Raw genomic sequence first — 19,651 nt, 5'->3', positions numbered from 1 at the left:
GCCACCCATTTCTTCCAGCTCATGTTCATTTTCTGGCTACTGATTTTCATCTCTCTTTACCCAGAGCAGTTCTTATGATTCAGTGTAATATTTCAGCTCAGCTGATGGCAGCTACAGAAATGAACAACATTCAAAGTGCATTACAGATAACTGAGCAGTTCTAAAATACATTGAATTAAGGCATAAAGCCTGTCAGTGGATTTGTGTAAAGGAAGTATTAATAGTTTAAGAATGTTTACTTTACAGAGCCTTAATAACCAATGACTAGATGTTGCAGTGGTGAGAGAACAAATAGAAACAAAACAAGCTGGATGTAATCCCCTGCATGTTTACTTGTGAGTAAGACCCACTGAAATAAACCAACCTCCACAGATGCCTGCTTCATCATCCCCTAGCCTAGGCCTCTTTTTCCAGTGTCTGAATGCTTTTTCAAGATTTGATCAGCCAAAATTAAGCATTTATAAGGTCCACTGATCTCACTGGCAGAGTTAAGCACATGCTCACATATGTCCAAGTGAAACTTAATATGTGGCTGGGTCATGCTCATAGTTAGGATGCATTTCTCAGGGGTTTCTTTCATTAATTCTTCCCTCTTCTCCTGTGATACTGAAATCAACATTTCTTCATAACGAAAAAATTACGTGCATGCAGTGCTTCTGTGCAGGAACCAGAAGCTAAGTGGTACTCTGATGAAATATGAAACAGGAAGTAGTAAAAATCATCTAGCTCAGGGGTAGGCAGAAGTAGATCAGGTTCAACTTGCAGATTTACTTTGCAGTAGATCAGCAAGGGTGTTTGGTTCCCAATTGTTCAACAACAGAAACTACAATATTACCTTTCCCATCTGTATTAGCAGTGCTTTTTTGACTCAAGAAAAATCACCATTTTATAGTTCAGCTTGGGAGAAATAAATACAGTAAATGGACAAAAGTACAAAGATTCGCAAAACGTTTAGGGGTATGTGTACCCCTGCGTACCCCCAGAAAAAAGCACTGTGCTTTAGGCTGTTGTAATCAGCATCAGGAATGGAACTGTGTGAAAAATGCAAGAAGAAGAAGAAGAAGAAGAAGAGTTTGGATTTGATATCCCGCTTTATCACTACCCGAAGGAGTCTCAAAGCGGCTAACATTCTCCTTTCCCTTCCTCCCCCACAACAAACACTCTGTGAGGTGAGTGGGGCTGAGAGACTTCAAAGAAGTGTGACTGGCCCAAGGTCACCCAGCAGCTGTATGTGGAGGAGCGGGGACGCGAACCCGGTTCCCCAGATTACGAGACTACCGCTCTTAACCACTACACCACACTGGCTGAGCAAAAGAAGAGTCTGGCTGGATTGCAGGCCCATCACGTTTAGCATTCTGGTCTCATAGTTGCCAACCAGATGCCTATGGGAAGTCTGAAAGGAGGACCTGAGCAGAACAACACTGTCCCCACTCTGCTATTCAGAGGCACACTGCCTGACAGCAAAGGAAGAACACAAAACATATCAAGTAGCCATTGGTAACCTTTGGCTGCATGCACCCCTTACTTTTAAAGCATATCCCCTCCACCTCTTGGAAACTGTAGTTTGTTAAGGGTGCTGGGAATTGTAGCACTGCAAAGGCTAAATGCTTTTAATGTGCTTTAAGTATACGCAGCCTCCACAAATTTGTCCAATCCTCTTTCAAAACTACTCAAATTGTTGGCCAGTGTTACATCCTGTATTCCGCTACTGGAAGCAAGTTATATGGGGCAAAACGTGCTCAGAGGCTATCCATTCCAATTGTACCGTCTTTCGGTAAATAGGCAAGGTATGTCTTTCACACCTGGCTTCAGTGTGCAGCTTTTGGGATTTTCATTGGGGGAAAAAACCCAAACAGATCCAACAATGCTGAAGGCTGCCCACCCCTTTTGCAAGACAAGCTTCTGGAGTCTGAAGATCAAACAGAAAACACAGTGTGTGTCTATCTATGTATCTGAAGAAGTGTGCATGCACACGAAAGCTTATACCAAGAACTAACTTAGTTGGTCTTTAAGGTGCTACAGGAAGGAATTTTTTTATTTTGACTATGGCAGACCAACACGGCTACCCATCTCTATCTATGTATCTAGGTATCTCTACTTCTCTCCCTCTCCCGCCCCCAATAATCTTCTTGATGCGAGTTACAATACCTAACAGAGGAATTTACCGGGCAACGTGCACAAAATGAAACATGCATACTTATTTTTTAACGGGCGGAGTGCAAAAAAGGAGAAACCTATATTTTTGTGGACCCTCTCCCTAAAAACCGTCCACGCCCGAGCACTAAAAGTCAAGTAACATCCCAGCCAAGGAAGATCACTTTCAGAAAGCCTCGTCTGCACAGAGCTACATGTTTCCTACAGAAACCCAGGTATGCGCCCCGCACCGCAGCCCAGCAATGCCTGAATGAATCTATTCTGTCCATATATATATGCAGGGGGCACTTCAGGAATTCACACGCATCTCCTCTGTGGGCGAGGATGCTTTTTTCGCCCAGAGGGGAGAGAGATAGAGATATATATACGCTTCGTGCACGGCAGGAAAAGCAGCGACACTGCAGCCGGAGCTTCCTCTAAGAGTCGGGTTTTTTTTAAAAAAAAAATTCTTATTTTTTCACCGACTTCCTTCCTGCTTTTTTAAACTGCCCAAGCTCGAAGCTGAGCGCAGAGCTCCGGACAGAGACGCCCCTCGCCGCCGCCGGTACGTGAGTCCGCCTTCTCGCAGGGGGGCGGGCGGAGGGACACCCACCCACCCGCTTGCCTTGCCCGCGCTCCCAGCCGCCTCCGGGAGACTTAATCCACAACCGGGAAAAGGCGGCCGGGAGCGCGGCTCCCGCGCCAAAAGAGGAAGAAGCGCGCCTCGCTCTGCAATGCAGCAGGGCGCGCAGGCCGTATCCCGGGGGCGGAGGAAGGGGTCCGCTCGGGAAACGTGGCGGGAAGCGCCCCTCCGGATTCTGCCCTTCGGGAAACCGGCCTGGGGGTGGCCGAGTTCGGGCAGGCGAGGCTGAGGGACGTTTCTCGCCTTGGTGCATTTCTCCGTGGAAAATTCCACCCCACTTCCTGTGCCAGAGCTCGCCCGTCATTCACATGAACTCTGGAGGCCTGGATGCTCATTTCATTATTTTTAGATTTGGGTCGCTGCATATTTTAAGGAGCGCGGGGCCCAGAGGCTCAGGGACTCCTTAAGGAAAGGAAAGGAGTCGCTGCTTGACTTGCTTCTTCCTCCAACGTGTGTGAATTCAGACAGTTGCTGCTGCAAAGAATAAGGGTGTCTCTGTCGGTTTTTTGTTTTTTTTAATGGAGTTGAGAGAACAGTTTTAGTCAGGTTGGGGCTTCCAGACAGGCAATTTTGGGGGTGGGATTCAGTTACTTGCAAATTGAGGTTGCACATTGATAGTGGGTTGGAAGATCTTGCACAACAAAACCTACTTCCGCAAAAGGCCAGTAAGGAAAAGGGTGGGAAAGTCGGGTAACATTTTGCTTTGACCTAACCTCCCTGGAAACAGGTTGGAAAGTTTGCTCATTAAGTAGCCAATGTTGTCTTCTTGCAAACCGATCAGGATGACTTATCAATGAACAGGTTATCTGGAAGCAACAAGGGAAGTATTGAGCCCGGCCAGTTCTACAAGAACACGTGTAGGGGTTCTGCGCTCACTGAGAAAATCTTTCCTAGGGTTCTTTCTGTGTTCCTTACTCCACACTAAAACACAGAGGTCACCATCTGCATAGGCAGGAAAGACAGCATATAGCTTTATTCTTTGATTAGAAATACATGTACGTAGATTAAAAAATCATTAATCTTTCCTCTAGCTAGATTGGGCCCCCAATGAGAGTATGGGAGTAGTCCAAACTAAAGACTAAACAAGTTTTTTTAATTAAAAAAAACCTTGCCCAAAGGCCAACAAGATCTTGGGAGAGGAGTGAATGAGTTTCATCATGGGGTACCTCAGCTGAAAAGGCCCTGTCTTACTTCTTATCTGGATAAGCCCCTAAAGGCAATAGAACATAGAGCAAGGCCTCCAGGGGCAACCACAATGTGCCAAATAACCTGGTTCTAATGCCCATTTAGGGCTTTATAGATAACAAGTAGCATTTTGAATTGTTTACAGAAATGAAATTGGCAATCAGTGCACATTGAACAACAACAGAGAAATATGCTCTTGTTGCTTTCAATCACCTTCAAGGAGCTCTGAAACTCCTAAGATGTGCAACCCTTTTCAAATAACCAAGTCAAGGGTGTTCTCCAAACCCAGCATGGAAAACGTGTGCCTACCAGCCAGTGTCTTAGCTCCAGATGAGTCCAAAATTTTCCCTCTTGATACCCTTATTGGGCCTGAATTGCCGTAGTTGAGAACCATTAACTGGTCTCAGATAATTAATTTGGCTCATCCTATCCCCAGTGCATTGCTAGTTTCTGCACAGGACCCCCTTCTTGCTTAATACTTGGCCTGAGGAGGTACGAACTTCCACACAGAAATCACTTACTGAGTCGCAGAAAGATTGAGCTCCTAAACCCCGTTTGCTTTCCTTATGGTAATACCTCTCCCCCTTTAAAATTAGCAAAGCAACTGCTCATCAAAGAAGGCTCTTCCTCCTGCCCTTTAGTGAGCTGCGGTAACCTCAGAGCCTCTGGATTGGAAGATTAAGTCACTTTATGCTCTACTGTATGCTAAAGTTGGTTTGCATAGGATGCCCCCTATCCTATCCCACCTTACATATAATCTGTTGATTTGCTGGACCTTCAGCCTGGCTCTTCCCCCATTCATAGAACAGCAGTTTATGCTAGGATAACTGGAAACCACCTTAAGTCAACTGTCTTATGTGAATACATTGCATTTTCAAGATTACCTCTTCCTTTCCGCCATCTTGTGTGGTCACAGTCAGGGTGGTGAAAGCAGCAAAAGTGTATTTCCACCATGATAGGTCTTTTCTCTGCTTTGCCTTTAACAACTGCACGACAGGCAGAAATCCAGCAAGTGAAGCCTCCTCTATCCCTCTCTATCTGCATGTAAAGAAAGGCTTTACCTCCTGAATTGCAGTTGTTAAAAGACCCCAGATCCCCACCAGGAAGCAAACAATTAGCCTTGGCAATCCTATTTAATATATGTGTTTGGATAAATTGGAAATTAAAGTTTCTATGTTAGCAACTGTGAGTATGTAGAACAAGGGGACGGAAGTTATTAGAGACTGAGAAAACTCTTCATGCTATGTTTGCACCTATCCTTTCTGATATACTTACTCCAGCTGTAAAATGGGGTGTGGTGGGTAGTTGTACTTACTTCAGCTGCTATGCTTTTAGTATGAATGCAGTAATTGCCTTATGGATACTTAAAACTGACAAATGAAATAACAAAGGGGTACACCAGAACAACAGGGACCTACTTCTTTGCCCATAGAACAACCAATTATACAGCAAAGAATGAGTAACAAGGACTTTTTGTACCAGTTTTGTTGTGCCCCAGTGCTGCTGCTTTAATCTGGATATCTGACTTAAGGGAGTACAGAAATTTCCTTCCTTCTGAGAAATTGCTACTCGTAGTGATCGCTTAAATCTTCCTGCTCTTAAAACTGGTGCTTGCTTTTTATAGCAACAGCCCAGGAATTCTAATGCTTTTGTTTCTTCTCTGGAAATGCTGAAGTACTGCGGTACTATGGAAACAATTTGAAATCTAGGGTGTCAACAAAGAAGAGCTATAGGAGATGGGCAGTAGATACAGAGAGTGAAGGAACTGGTGAGGCAAGCAGACAGGGAGGGAGGGAGCAATCTTTATTTTTGCTTGCTTTGGTTTTTTTTTTAAAGGCCGTTTTTGTTAGAAAAAGAAAAAGCAGACAGTAAACTACATGGATCCTTTCTACAGAAAGAAGCCCTCTAAGCTACATGGAGTATGAGCCCATGTTTGTGGCCTGTACCTATATTTTTGCAACGCCCCACATTAAAAGCACTGTTTGTTAGCCCCAGGCTTCTATTCTTCTTCTGAGACTATCTGGGCTCTACCTGCTTTCTTTAGATTGTTGCTGTTTTTAATCTACTCTGATGTGCAATGGACCTTTGGAATCTATGCTATGCTGTGCATCATCCCCTTCATTCCTCTTTCCACTAGAAAGTCTTTTCCTGTTCTATTGAGGTGTCTGCTGTCCAAATTCATGTTAGTAGATGGTCATCATGTGCCACAGCAGTGCTGTTTGGAAAGAAACCATTTGTCTTCTTATTGTAACTCCTAGTTGAGGTGGAGCTGAAGGAACAGAGTAAACGTAGTTGGGTAATTTGAGTATGTTGAATCTGGAAATTGCTGTTCCTGAGCTGATTGGTCAACTGGAACCTGGAATTCAAGGTGGAACTAATACTTCCTGCTTCTATAGCTGGTGGTGCCTGAAGGAAGCAATTAACTGAATTGGGACTTTCAGGTACCTACAAATCAACCAAATATGTACCGGCACCCAAAGTATCTGACACAGTATTAATTCTTGCAGACTATGTAGTGCTATGAAAGCATATTCATTCTTTGAAACTGGGTTTCTTCTGTGAATTGTTTGGGTATTGGTGATATTTGGTATTGGTGCTTTTCATTTTTTGATGTATTCATTTATTTCACAGTGGAAGTGGTTTGATAGTCATCCCCTTCTCCCTAGACTCATGGGAGCTGTAGTTCTGTAAAGGTGCCCAGGGTGTCTGTGCTCTAACAAGAAATTCTTAACATCTGTACCAGACTACAATCACTAGGATGCTTTAGCTAGTTAGATTGGAGTAACACTGATTTAAATATATTTATAGGATGCAATGCCTTAATTCTTTCTTGTTGTTTGTTGTCATGGTCTGTAACCCTCCCCACACAATGTGGCTGAAACTAACATTATTCAATCAAAAGTCATGATTCCGCCATGGCCTGTGAAGAACCTGATTCACAAAAGCTCTGTCACAGTGTGCAATGCAGCACATTAAAAAGGCTTCCCAGGCTTTGTACATTAAGCCTCTGAGAGAGATCAATGTTAGTATTTTACACACAGGCATACTTCCAATTGTAGTGCTTGCCCAGAAGGGTATGGAACTAGTAGAGTGGCCATACGTGCAGAATCTGCCGGAATACTGAAGTCAGAAGCAGCGGTTTTCCTTAAAAATACAAATAAATGCAGTCAATCTGATCTTGGCATTGACTTTCCGGTGAACTTCAACAGGAACTGAGATTAGGAAAAAACATTTATCAGTAGCATCTTCTGGTAAGAGGTACAGTTGGCAGCTCTGCAAGCGGGGAAATGCAACCATGACAAGAGTAAGTTGCTCAGGATCACATCTTGCGCTCATGACTAAGGATTTGACCCCAGATATCCCATGATTCAAGTTTAATATTCCATTCATTAGATTATGACAGTGTTGCACATGTACAGTCCCATCCCCCTGCAGACAGGCAAACCAATGTGCACGGGGAAGGGCAGCATCTGACCCACAGACTCTTGAAGGAGCTCATAGTCAAAGGAGGAAATCTAGCTAGAGAGAAAACAAGAGCTTTTCAGTGTACAGTCGTACCTTAGAAGTCAAAATGGAATCCGTTCCGGAAGTCCATTTCACTTTAAAATGTTTGAAAACCAAATCGTGGCTTCTGGTTGGCTGCAGGAAGCTCCTGCAGCCAATCAGAATCCGTGAAAGCCCTGTCAGACATTCGGGTTCCAAAAGAATGTTCGCAAACCGGAACAATCACTTCCGAGTTCCAGGGCATTTGGGATCCAAGGTACGACTGTATTGCCCTCTTACCAGTAAGTGTTATGTAATTAAACTGCCTCAACTTTAAAGTTCAGTAATGGTGGGGAAAGGAATCTCACTTGTCATTTCTCACTTGTCATAATAAATGCATATGTAAATTTGTTGGGGAGCAGTTTGGTGCAGGGAACCTTTTTGAGGGCAGGCCATCTATTTTCCTACAGAATTCAGAAATGGACATGAGTTTCTTCTGGTGCTGGACTTCTGCCCCAAGCTGGCTTTACCATGCAACCAGTTAAAAGATTTTCCGAAGGCTCCTGTGGGTGGTTTCATTGCTAGGCTAAGTGACTGATACACATGTTGAGTTCAGAGGCGTGGGTCTCTTAGAAATAAGCAGCTGGACTGAGGCTATGGGTTATTAAAATAAGAGGATTATTTTATGGTCCTTTCCTTTTTCACAGTTGCATACAGATTGGTGTTCTTCCATCCAGAATTCTCTCTTAAGTCCTGGGGTGGACTATTCTAGTCTAGATGGAATCCTAGTCTAGATGGATCTGCCATAGACATAACAATGCACACTCTCTGGGACCAAGCTCTGAAGTTAGTGGGGGAAGGTATAGCAATATGGATGAGTGTCATGGATGTAGGAGTCCACCTTCAAGTCATGCTTTGTCCAGGTCCCACCATGGAGATGTAGAAATTTGTGTTATTGAGTGGAAATAGATTACAGCTGGCTTTTTCCTGTATGTAGCAAGAGCAGACAGCAGTGCTGTCTTTGGGACGAGGCACATAACCCCCCCCTATTTTTTTTGTGTAAGAGGTTGTGGTCCCCATTTCACTTCTTGTTTCATCCCTGTATTATTACACGTTTAAAAATAGGAGTGGTGGTGAACAAGAGACACTGCAATTGCCAGCCTCCATGAGTCGGAGAGGGCTGTGATAAACTGCTTCTCAGGAAAAGGCACAGAGAAACAAACCCGACTTGTACAAGGAGCCCTTATGGAGTGAGTGCCTGGTGTGTCTTCAGTCTCTTTTTCTCCCTTTTCATCTCTCTAATGCACCCCTCTGCTGAAGTCTATCTGTTGAGCCTCTGCTTCTCTTCCTTCTCTCTCACTTCTTTCAAGCAGATGTTTCTCTTTGTGTGTGTGTGTGTGTGTGTGTGTGTGTGTGTGTGTGGCCTTTCGGTGCTTTTGGGCACGTGTATTTCTGAACTGGGGAGGGCTGATTTATACTGGATAGCTAGCAAAATGCATTACAACTCAGCATAGCCGTAGTCTCTGTATTACACAGTAATTTGAGTACCCATATTTTGGCGCATCTTTGAATGCTCAAGTGATGCAGTTATGTAATCTTAGACTCTGAAGTCAGTGGCCCTTGTAGATGGCAAAGTGTATTACTTGAAGGTGTGGTATGGCAGGCCTGCTGCACCTTCTGACGGCTGGGGCCTTGGACTTGTGCCCCAAAGTCCTGCCCTGATGGCATCATTGTGTACGCCTCTTCTTTTTTTCTTTTTGTGTGTGTTGTTAAAGGTTCTTTATTTGATGGAAATGTGTCTTTGCTATGTGCAATTTACAGTTTGATAGTTCTGCATTCCCATTCATGCAAATATATCTCAACGTTTGATTTGCATTTAAGCAGCTGCCTCTTGACATCCAGAACTGCGTGAGGTCCACGTGGGAAGCTGTTTGTGTGTGGCCACTGGGCTTGGGCATTATGGTACAGCAGACTGGTTTTTTGGGAAGCCTGTGGTGGTGTGGTGGAATTATTTGCATTGCAAAGCTGAGAGGCGGCACATGGCTTGCCCACACAGAACAGGCTCAGCAAGATTTCAATTTTTGTTGTCCACCACACTGCAGCTTATTTGTCTGAATGAAGCTTATAAACTACTCTTATCTTTGTCTTCCCGGTAGCACATGCAATCTTGTTTTGCTGCTGGCTAAGTATATTTGGCACCTCTCCTTTTTTTGGATTAAAAAATTGTGGTTAGGAATGATGTATTTATCACATGCAATTTTAAAAGCCACAGGTATACACACCTTAAAAGGACATTCTTTCTCTCAGAGAATTCTGGAAATTGTAGTTTATGCCTCTCAGTAGCGCATTTCCCACCATTCCTTAGCAAACTACAGTGCCCAGAATTCTTTGAGAGAAAGAATGTGCTTTGAATGCAATTTAAAGGTATAGTGTGTGTACATAGGCACAGTGTATGCAGTTCAGGAATGGGGAGCTAGCGGCCTTCCAGAAATCAGCATGGCCCAAAAGTCAGGGATGGCTGTTGTTGTTCAACAACATCAGGAGGGGCGCAGGTTCCATATCCCTAGGGAAGACTTAGTTCCCATCTTTTTGGACACAGCACATGGGAGCTAACTGAGCATTCTAAGCTCCCAACCTACCATACTAGAAGGGGTTTGGATGGGGCAGAATGGAGGCCTTTCATGGATTATTAAAAAAAATATTACAGTCCAATCATTTGGAAAAAAGCAACGGAAGAAAAATGTCAGAATAATGGCAATTTGAAGGTTATTGCGAAAATGTGTGTGTGTGTGTGTGTATATATATAATTTTAAAAGGAGAAGGGCTTATTGGGCCCTTGCAGACTGGTTCTTTTTTTTGCAGGTATATTTTGCAACATGTCATTGATGCAATAATAAAGTATTAGTGTTGGATTCATACTGGACTGTTCATGCAGTATTATAGCATTCTTGCCACCTGGAGGGCACTCTTGCACTGTGATGCAACAAAAATGGGACAAAAAAACCAAAATCCAGAACATTTCTGGTATCAAAAGTCACTGGATTTCATTCAGATGTTACAGGGCGTGCACTGATTGGTGACGAAGCAATATGACCGCAAAACTTGCAAGCAGAAACAGTATTAGAGCACTGAAAAGGGGATATGGAGTGGAACTGAGCCACAAAGAGATAGCTGTCAGTCGGTGTAGGCAGTACTAAGCTAGGTGAACCAATGGTCTTACAGTATAGAACAGTTCCCATCTACCTACATAAAATGTAAACTCTCTGGGATTGATATGCAATCTGGGTAGATAGCTGGAGTGTGAACTACAAATGGTTTAAAAACCCTTCATTTATTATACAATCAAAGGACTGTGTAGGATTGTGCCTCTTTCAAGATCAGATCCTATTCTACTCACCAACACGGTTTCAGAAGGCATGGCTAGTGTGATATAGTTATTAGATTAGAATTAGGGAGACCTTGGTTCAAATCATCCATGCAGTTCACTGGGTTCATTTCAGCTGGCTGAGGATCCGTTGTTAAAGCTCAGTGTGCTTTACGAGTTGAACCTACGGAGTTATAAGTAAGCAGCACTGATTTTGCATCCTGAGAAACCGGGTTTTATTCTAGGCACTTCTGTTCATTGCCCTGCATTTGTGTGAGGGTGGGTATATAATATGTAATCCATTTATCTATCTATATTTCCTGCATTTTGGAGGTGTGGCTGTGGCAGCTGTCATGGTGAGCTCCCTGCACTTCAAAATTTACCACTCCACCCACGTGCTTCTTTCCTCTGCCCCCTCACCTCTCTTGTCCTGTCCATCACAGAGGTGTTCCAGATCTGCCCATCTTGGGTACTCATGAACCCTCTCGCTGTTCCTTCCTCTGTTTTTGCCTCTTGACCTCAAACCACAAGAGAAGACGTGTTCTTCTGGTATTGCAAAGGGAGTGCCAGTTTCAGCCGCTGCTGAGAATGCAGCATGCTGATTTCAGCCTTTCTTACTTCCTCCTCTTTTGGAGAAGTTTCAGTGCTTAAAGGCTGCTGCTGCCAGTAGGAGTCTGCAGCCAGGGCATGTGTTGTCATAGGAACAAACCACATGCTTCCTTCTTGCACAGGAAAGGGACCTGGTCATAGCGCAGACAACAGCTATTTTAACTGTTGTGCAGCCAAGAAACTACACGATATTTGCAGCTGGATTCATCGGCATTCTTCATTTAATTTTTTTTTTAAGCTTGTGCTATGAGCTCCATCCAGGTATTTCCCCCTCATTCCTTGCTTTTCTTTTCGAACGCCATCTCTAGCCTGTCCTTAACGGAGGCAAAGCCCTATAATTTGCTGCATGGCATATTTGATTGATTTTGATTGTAGGGGAATTGATCAAGGCTGCAGTGGATCTCAGTTGCTGTGTTGCTCAGACGCTGTGTGTGGTGGGCTGTTCCTGTGTCAGCGTGCCGTGAAGGCATTTGTTCCGCAAAGGCGGCTTCTGGTGGGGTCTGCTGGGTCGCTGCTGGAGCTGTGTGAGGTGTCTTGTTACTCAGAAGAGGATGAGGCTATGTGCACTTAGCAGATTTTTCTCCTTAAATCAGTTCCAGCCTTGCATATAGGTCAAAAACGTTTTGAATCCAGTTGCAATGATCCCCCCTATAAATCAGTTCAATGAGCAACACAGAAGAGAATCCCAGAATTGCGAGCTGCAGGCTTGTTGTATTGATTCCCAGTGGGTGGTCACAGCAACCAGGTGTATCTGAAAACTGGAATAAGGTTTTCAGCCACCTTGAAACTGAATTCTTGGATTGAAGATCTGCTAAAAGTGCAGGGGAATCTCGCCTGCTCAAAACTGACCAGTGTTCACAAGTTGCAGTGGGTATTTTGAGGTTCCACTAATGGAAATGTGTAGAAACCATAATATGCCAAGGGCTATAAATCAGTGCCAGGTTCTGTTTCTGCATTAGTTGCTCTCTGTGATTCCAGTTGGATAGAGGGAGAGGGAAGTGTGTTTGTATGTATGTGCATGTGTGTATCCATTATATGCTTTATATGTGCTCAGATATGTTTTTCTCCTATATAATATTCTAGAGAGAGAGCTGCCGCTGTGGATTTCTCTCTAGGTAGGAAAAAAATATATCTTTGCTCACTGCCTCAGAACCTGGCCTAGATGCAGACTGTCAGCAGATGGTTGTATTTTATAACTTTTTTTGTTTGGTGCCCAAAGAACCAAGTGCGACTTGGTTTGGTTTATTTAAAAATAAATAAATAATACATATATTTTACAGTTGCTAATCACAGTATTAGATAAGTTCACAGGAGGCAGTAATATTAATGGTTGTTAAAAGCATTTAGATGGCTGTACCTTTGCTCTTTATTGCAGCAGAAGCCCAGCTAAGGACTTAGGAGCCCCACCAGCACCGTGCTTTTACACTCCCTGGCAGCTTCCTCTTCCAAGACCAGACGACCATGACTGAGAAAGACCCCGAGGTGCATGTGGAAGATGATGATGATGAGCTAGATAGCAAATTGAACTATAAGCCCCCACCTCAGAAGACGCTTCAGGAACTGCAGGAGCTGGACAAGGATGACGAGAGCCTTGCAAAGTACAAGAAGTCCCTGCTGGGGGATGGACCTGTTGTGGCAGGTATGGCTCAAGAGACCTCGGTGGGAATGGGATTGGTCCTGTGGCACAGGGGTGGGGAACTTTTTTCGCTCCACAGGCCTGACCTCATGGGCCAAAATTGATAGTGGGAGGGGCTTCCCACATGGCAATCATGTGATGCCATTAAGATGTCACATGATTGTCAAATTTGGTTTGCTCTGATCTTAAAAGGGTAATGGGTGGAGGCTTGCAAAAACCTTTGTGGATCTCAACCGCCCCCCCCCCCCCCCGCTTTGCTTTTAAGTCCTCAATCTTGCACTGTTTTGGCTCTGATTATGTAGCAGGACTAGCATTGTTATGGATGAGAGAATATGAATAAGTCTTGAATGTGGGGAAAGAAATTATGTTGGTTTGCTATTAAAAAAGATATTATTATTTTGTGTGGGTTGCTTACAGGAAGATTTGGGTTCTATTTTCAGCATCCAAATACCTTCTCTCTTTGACTAGGGATACTTAGTTTCGAAGCTCAGAGTTATAGGCACTTGAGACCAAAAGGATCATACCTAGCGGTACTGAGAGAAACTCCAGCTGTGTACACACCATACATTTAAAGCACGGAGCCAGGGGGAAAAAATCCTATGTTTTACCCTGTACAGAGCTATGATTCCCAGCACCCTTAAACTACAGCTCCCAAGATTCCTTCTCTGGGGGAGTGGGATGTGCTTTAAACGAATAGTGTAAACACAGCTTTCTGCTCATGATCCTAGAGATCTGCTGTCAGTCAGGGTTAATAGCTCTAGGTGGGATCCTGCAGCACCTGCTTCACAGTGTATCAGTGCTTCCAATGCCACAGTTTTAGGAGGCATTCAGTACTTGCCTGTAACATGTATGCAGTAAAACCCAACTGAGTGAATTCATGCTTAGCTGCTCTCAGTTGGGGCCTTCGCAACTGTGTGGTTGAACATATTGGAAGGGACTCGCAAGAATTATTTTGGGAAGTGGGGATGTGGGATTGTTCGCGTCGAGCAGAGAAGGGAGCCAGGTATGTGCTCAAAAGGGTTGTTAGGCTGCAATCCTAAGCATATCTACTAGTGGGGGGAGGAGAGGAACAGTTTGTACAATCGGCAGAATCAAATAGCAATGCTCAAGCGTGACTGTAGCACTTTTAAGCTGGCAGGAACAGGAATCGTGCGGTTATGCGATTGAATACGCTCTCATAAAAAGAAGAGCAGGAGGGTATTTCAGCATGCAGATAACACTTTGAGGCATGAAGTGTATAGCTTCATCACATGTTTCTAATCCTGGAATGCCTTTATCATTATTAGTAGTAGTAGTAGTAGTAGTAGTAGTAAAAGGTAAAGGGACCCCTGACCATTAGGTCCAGCTGCGGACGACTCTGAGGTTGCGGCGCTCATCTTGCTTTATTGGCCGAGGGAGCTGGCGTACAGCTTCCGGGTCATGTGGCCAGCATGACTAAGCCGCTTCTGGCGAACCAGAGCAGCGCACGGAAACGCTGTTTACCTTCCCGCCGGAGCGGTACCTATTTATCTACTTGCACTTTGACATTCTTTCAAACTGCTAGGTTGGCAGGAGCAGAGACCGAGCAACGGGGGCTCACCCCGTTGTGGGGATTCGAACCGCCGACCTTCCGATCGGCAAGTGCTAGGCTCTGTGGTTTAACCCACAGCGCCACCCGCGTCTCCCATTATTATTAGTAGTAGTATTCATTAAATTTATTAGTGTTTTTTTTTTTTTTTTGCAGCATCTCAAAGCAACTTACATTTAAAGCAAACACATGCATTAAAACCAGCATTTTAAAAAAGTGATTTTGTCTGAGAATTTTGGGCAGCGCTGGATGCATGTTCAAGGGGACCCTGGGCAATGTGTCCTTTGTGGGGGAACCCTCCTCTGCTAGTGAGCCGCCCTGGTCTTACCTGGCTATGGTGGGGGCATACCAAGTCATGCTGGACAGCTGGGTCTCACAGTGCCCCAGAGCCATTGCTATCCAAGGGGTGTTGTGATAAAGGAAGAGTAGCTAGATCCAACTGCCTGATGTTGTTCAGAGCGCTAGGTCAAAAATTAAGGAAGGAATGGGGGGTGGGCGTGGGGGCACTAGCTGCCGCCCAAGGCTCTTTTCTACAGTGACTGATGCTGTAGAAGTCTTTGAACAACAAAGGCATAGGACCTTGTTTCCTTAACGCTGACTTACCTACCTTTCCTGTTCCCACAGACCCTACAGTTGCCAATGTGACCGTCACTCGGCTCACCCTGGTTTGTAACAGTGCTCCAGGGCCAATTACCATGGACCTCACTGGTAGGTGAAACTCTCTTCCTTTCACAGCATAAGGCCAGTGCTTTTTTTCCTTAAAAAATGTTTAGGGGTACTCTCATTTTCCTGCTCATAGATTCACAAAATGTTTAGGGTTTTTTTTTGTCCTCTAGGCCACATCCATCCTTTTCTAACCCTCCAGGGATCACACACTGGTAGTTAGTGTGACCGCCCTGCACTTTCACATTCATGCAGACACACTCACATGACATGCTGCTCCTCAGCTGATCTATGCAGATTATGCATTATTAGGTTATTGCCCTCTTACCCCTTTCAAACAATTGATCTGATAGTTGGGGAGGGCTGACCAGTCATGGCACCCTTCCTCCCATTCTGTATCTTACTTAATTTTGTTTTCATTCTGTTGTCACTGCAAAAAGAAAATTCAGGTCTTGAGTGGGGGAGGGAGAGAAAAAAAAAAGGTTGAGGGCTGATACAACAAGGGACATCAGCTGGTTGACAGGTGGGTGTTGATTGGGGAAAACAGCTTCATGGGCTGAACTGGAAACCCGGGGGGGGGGGGCAAGATTGGCCCACAGGGCAGAGGTTCTCCACTCTTGCTTAGTGAGTTTGCAGGTTAGGCGAGACTTGAACTGGGCACTGTGATATCCCAGGTGCCTTATTCCTTTGGACAAATTACGTGTTGTTGTTTTTTTAAAAAAAAAAGCAAAAGAATTTGCGGATGCTTAAAACAACAACAACAAAGCAACCGTAAAGTGACACATCTCTGTAAGTAGGTCATAGAAACTTTTCTCAGAGTCCTATGAAGTGTACACAGAATAGTTCTTGCCAAGCCCTTTTTGCTGGCACAGACTACAGCATCAGTCCTTTTTGCAGACTAAATCAGCAGTCTGCTTCACACCAGTGTGAGAGAGTCACGCTTCACCTTATATGGACTTCTTATCTGAGAGAGGAAGTTGGGGCTCAGCAGAGCTAGGATGCTTCCTCTTCAGCTGAAATCTCTGGGGAGGCAATACCACAAACGGTTTCTTGATTATCTCAACATTATGCAGCCTGTTTTGTGCGAGCACCTAGGCTCCTCTCAAACCCACCTAGCAGCAGCTTCACCCTTTGCACAAACCCCCTCAGAGTCAGTGGCTTTTTGCATAAGAGAATCTCCCAAGGAGTTGTGCCTATCCCCCCCCCCCCCAGTTCATGGGACTGACAGAAAATGTGCTCATATACACAAACACACAAGTACACAGGCACATTTATGGTTCAGGAATACATCCACCACCCTATTCGCAACCATAAAGTATAGGTATCGTAGGCATGTTAAGACTGTTCTCTATGCAACATAAGCAACTCGAATAGTGATTTTCTTTGTTTAAGGAACCTCAACAACGGTCTGTGTAGGGGAATGTTCAGGATCTTAGTCAATGATGTCGCAGTGCCTCTTCAAACACCGCCCAGGATTCTTTGGAGAATGCTCTTTTAGTTTTAATGTATTTGTTTAAAACAATGTATATGCCTTCATCAAACATACTCCAGTTTACCTTGTGTGAAATCGATGCATATTTGAAGGGCAGGTGTTTAAATGTCCACATGTACCACAGTCCTTCAACATACTATAGTTAGAACAGTCTATGGGTAAATGTGTTCTCGTGTGTCTTGTCTTCTTCACAAGATTAACTGGGTGTCTCTCTTCTCTCCCTGACCCCTCTCAGGGGACCTTGAGGCTCTCAAGAAACAGACATTTGTAATAAAGGAAGGATCTGAATATTGTGCCAAGATCCACTTCAAAGTGAGTCACTCTTCTACTTGTGTTTTCTGTGGGTGTCTAGTGCTGGATTCTGCCCCCTGCTGATGCAAACCTGTGTACTGGGTTGTAGGTCCACATGTTTCAAACCTGACAGTCTAAATAGTAAAAGCACTGCTAAATTAAAAGTGCATATTGTGCAAACACAGCAGTAGGCTGTACCAGGCCAAAATGGCTTTCCACAATGCAGGCTCTTGCATTCCTAACCCCCACTGCTGGGACTGGTAGTTTATTGAGTTTATATTGTTATTCTTTAATATATTTTATTAGAATGGTAAATGTTGCAAATCAACCAGAGTGGTGCTCCCCACCAGAAGAACAACATATAAATGTTTTAATAGTTGTCTTTTCAGAAAAGTTTTTTACAATGTTTACTGCTTTCATAAAATCACCCTTTTTTCAAATCTCATTACTGTGATATTGTGGTACTTCACGGGGAATTTTACACTTGTGCAAAACTGACTTGAAGGTGCATTTGGAGAAAGGCTTAAACTCAGTGCTTTTTTTCTGGGGGGACGCAGGGGTAAGCATACCCCTAAACATTTTGTGAATCTAAGTTTGGCCTCATTGAGGGCAGTATTTCAATATGAGTAGGAAAATGAGAGTACCCCTAAACATTTTTTTAAAAGAAAAAAAGCACTGCTTAAACAGCCTACCCAAAAGCAGCAAATCAAGTGTGTGTGTCGGGGGGGGGGTAGGTTTGTGTGGTATCTGGAAAAAAAAGTAATTGGTTAATTTATATGATGACATATAATTAAATTGCATATGCAAACCCATTACTAAATCTGAGTGAGTTTATCAAAAAAAAATTCACTAAATTTATCATTCTAAAATGTAACAAAAGCTATCAGTTTCTCAGCTTGATCCCTGCGCTGGCCTAGAGTAAACTTCTCATGTAAAGGAGTTTCATTATTGGCAAGCACCTCTTACAGCTGCTTATGAGGAGGCACTCTGAAATTGAGTAGGGTGGGCTTTGTTCATCCATGCCATCTCCCAACAGCCAAAAAGGGTGAGGGACGGCAAAACGTTGCACAAGCAAAGAGGAAACAAGGGGGGGGGGGGGAACGTGGAGTAAAACAGTCTTATTACCAAGGCAAAGGGGGCAGCAGAAGCTTGAATGATGATGCTTTTGTCTTGCAGGTAAATAGAGAAATTGTATCAGGCTTGAAATATGTGCAGCACACTTACCGGACAGGGGTGAAAGGTAAGTAAAAATGAGCTATTTTTTTTCTTCCTTAGCAAATCTTCTTCCCACCACCCTGCAGACTGTTCTCCTCTACTGCTCCAGCTCACCTAATCCCACTCACTTTCCCATGTATTCCCCGTCACTTTCCAAACTGCAAACATTCCATTTTTTTATAAAGCTGAATTTGTTGTGTTAGGGCAACAGACAGCTTTGATCAAAATTAAATGCATAAACTTAAGGTTTGGATATGCCCTTGGACCCCTCCCACAAAATACTGCCAGTTTGGAGGCAACCTAGTTTATGGAAAGAGCATTAAAATCCTTTCTGGGCTATTTTCTGTGCATGGTTGCAGAGCAGCAGCAGTGTACACAGGACTCCCTCAGTACAGGCTGATGCAGCAGAGAAACTGCAGAGCTGGGCTGCTTGTGTGGCTGTCTCTCAGCAGCCTGTGTTTGTTCTCTGCCTCTGATGACTTTCTTGCTGGCTGTTCTCTCCTAGTGGACAAAGTGACATTCATGGTGGGCAGCTATGGGCCACGGCCGGAGGAATACGAATTCATTACACCTCTCGAGGAGGCACCTAAAGGCATGATGGCTCGAGGAAACTACCGCAACAAGTCCTTCTTCACCGACGACGACAAGCACGACCATCTCACCTGGGAGTGGAACTTGGCCATTAAGAAGGAGTGGACAGAATGAGCTCCACCTCATTTCTCCTCCCCCTTTGCTTCCTCCTGCCTCTTGCACTGTTCTCCAGGTGTGCCAGTCTCTGGCTCCTGCATGCCACGCTTCCTCCAACACTCCCCAACCTGGCCCTTTTACTGTCACAAGAAATTCTGTTTTAACACAGGCCTTGGGACAGACTCTGTCTCTCCTGCGCTGAAAAATAATCCACAAGGAATTAAAACTGGGACAAGTCATCCTCTCTGCTTGCATAGGATCAGTCCTTGAAGTGCCTTTGCTAGGAAGACGCACAGATACTAACCCAACACAATTGCTATCTAGGTTGTCCCCATTTAAAGATCTATGGCCGTTAGCCTAGTTTCCTTGCAGTCTGTATTCACTGGAAACATACTTGCCTATGAGTGGATTCTATCTAATTTCAGCTTGTTTTTTGTGTGCGGAAAACTTGCCTTTGAGAGTAGCAGGAGACGCAGTTCCTGCCCTGGCCTGTGAAAATGTCTGTGTCTGAAAATAAAGCCAGTTTTGTCCTTTGCTTCCGAGTGTCTCGTGTTTCATATAGTAAATGGATTTGTTCCGTCCTTTGCACATGCAGAATGTCAAACATACTCAGATCTACAATGAATTTTAAAAATAGATCCGAATACTTTCGTGGGTCGGTATTGTTTGACTTAGGGTTTCTC

General features: G+C 44.2%; 1 protein-coding gene across 5 annotated transcripts; it reads left to right on the top strand.

The window, feature by feature from the left end:
- The first annotated feature begins 2,540 nt into the window (after nt 1–2,540).
- On the top strand, nt 2,541–19,503 carry ARHGDIB (Rho GDP dissociation inhibitor beta). 5 transcript variants are annotated; one of them, XM_081212106.1, is made up of 6 exons: nt 2,541–2,698; nt 12,793–13,056; nt 15,245–15,328; nt 17,011–17,087; nt 18,243–18,306; nt 18,787–19,503. In XM_081212106.1, the coding sequence occupies exons 2-6, from the start codon at nt 12,879–12,881 to the stop codon at nt 18,984–18,986; spliced, it is 603 nt and encodes a 200-aa protein (XP_081068232.1). In that variant the 5' UTR covers nt 2,541–2,698; nt 12,793–12,878; the 3' UTR covers nt 18,987–19,503. The 5 variants fall into 5 exon arrangements, with proteins under 5 accessions (XP_081068232.1, XP_081068234.1, XP_081068235.1 ...); XM_081212108.1 differs by having other exon boundaries at nt 2,548–2,698; nt 12,796–13,056; XM_081212109.1 differs by lacking the exon at nt 2,541–2,698 and adding an exon at nt 8,577–8,694.
- Nucleotides 19,504–19,651: the final 148 nt, after the last annotated feature.

This window comes from Podarcis bocagei (genome assembly GCF_964188305.1).
Source record: "Podarcis bocagei genome assembly, chromosome: 10".
Taxonomy (NCBI): domain Eukaryota; kingdom Metazoa; phylum Chordata; class Lepidosauria; order Squamata; family Lacertidae; genus Podarcis; species Podarcis bocagei.
This window is presented reverse-complemented; position numbering and strand designations above follow the sequence as displayed.

What these genes read in the sequence shown, in the direction of transcription:
- ARHGDIB (XM_081212106.1), top strand. Translation starts at nt 12,879, where the DNA reads ATGACTGAGAAAGACCCCGAGGTGCATGTGGAAGATGATGATGATGAG. An exon ending in GGATGGACCTGTTGTGGCAG is followed by an intron (nt 13,057 to 15,244) that starts GTATGGCTCAAG and finishes CTGTTCCCACAG; the next exon opens with ACCCTACAGTTGCCAATGTG. An exon ending in AATTACCATGGACCTCACTG is followed by an intron (nt 15,329 to 17,010) that starts GTAGGTGAAACT and finishes GACCCCTCTCAG; the next exon opens with GGGACCTTGAGGCTCTCAAG.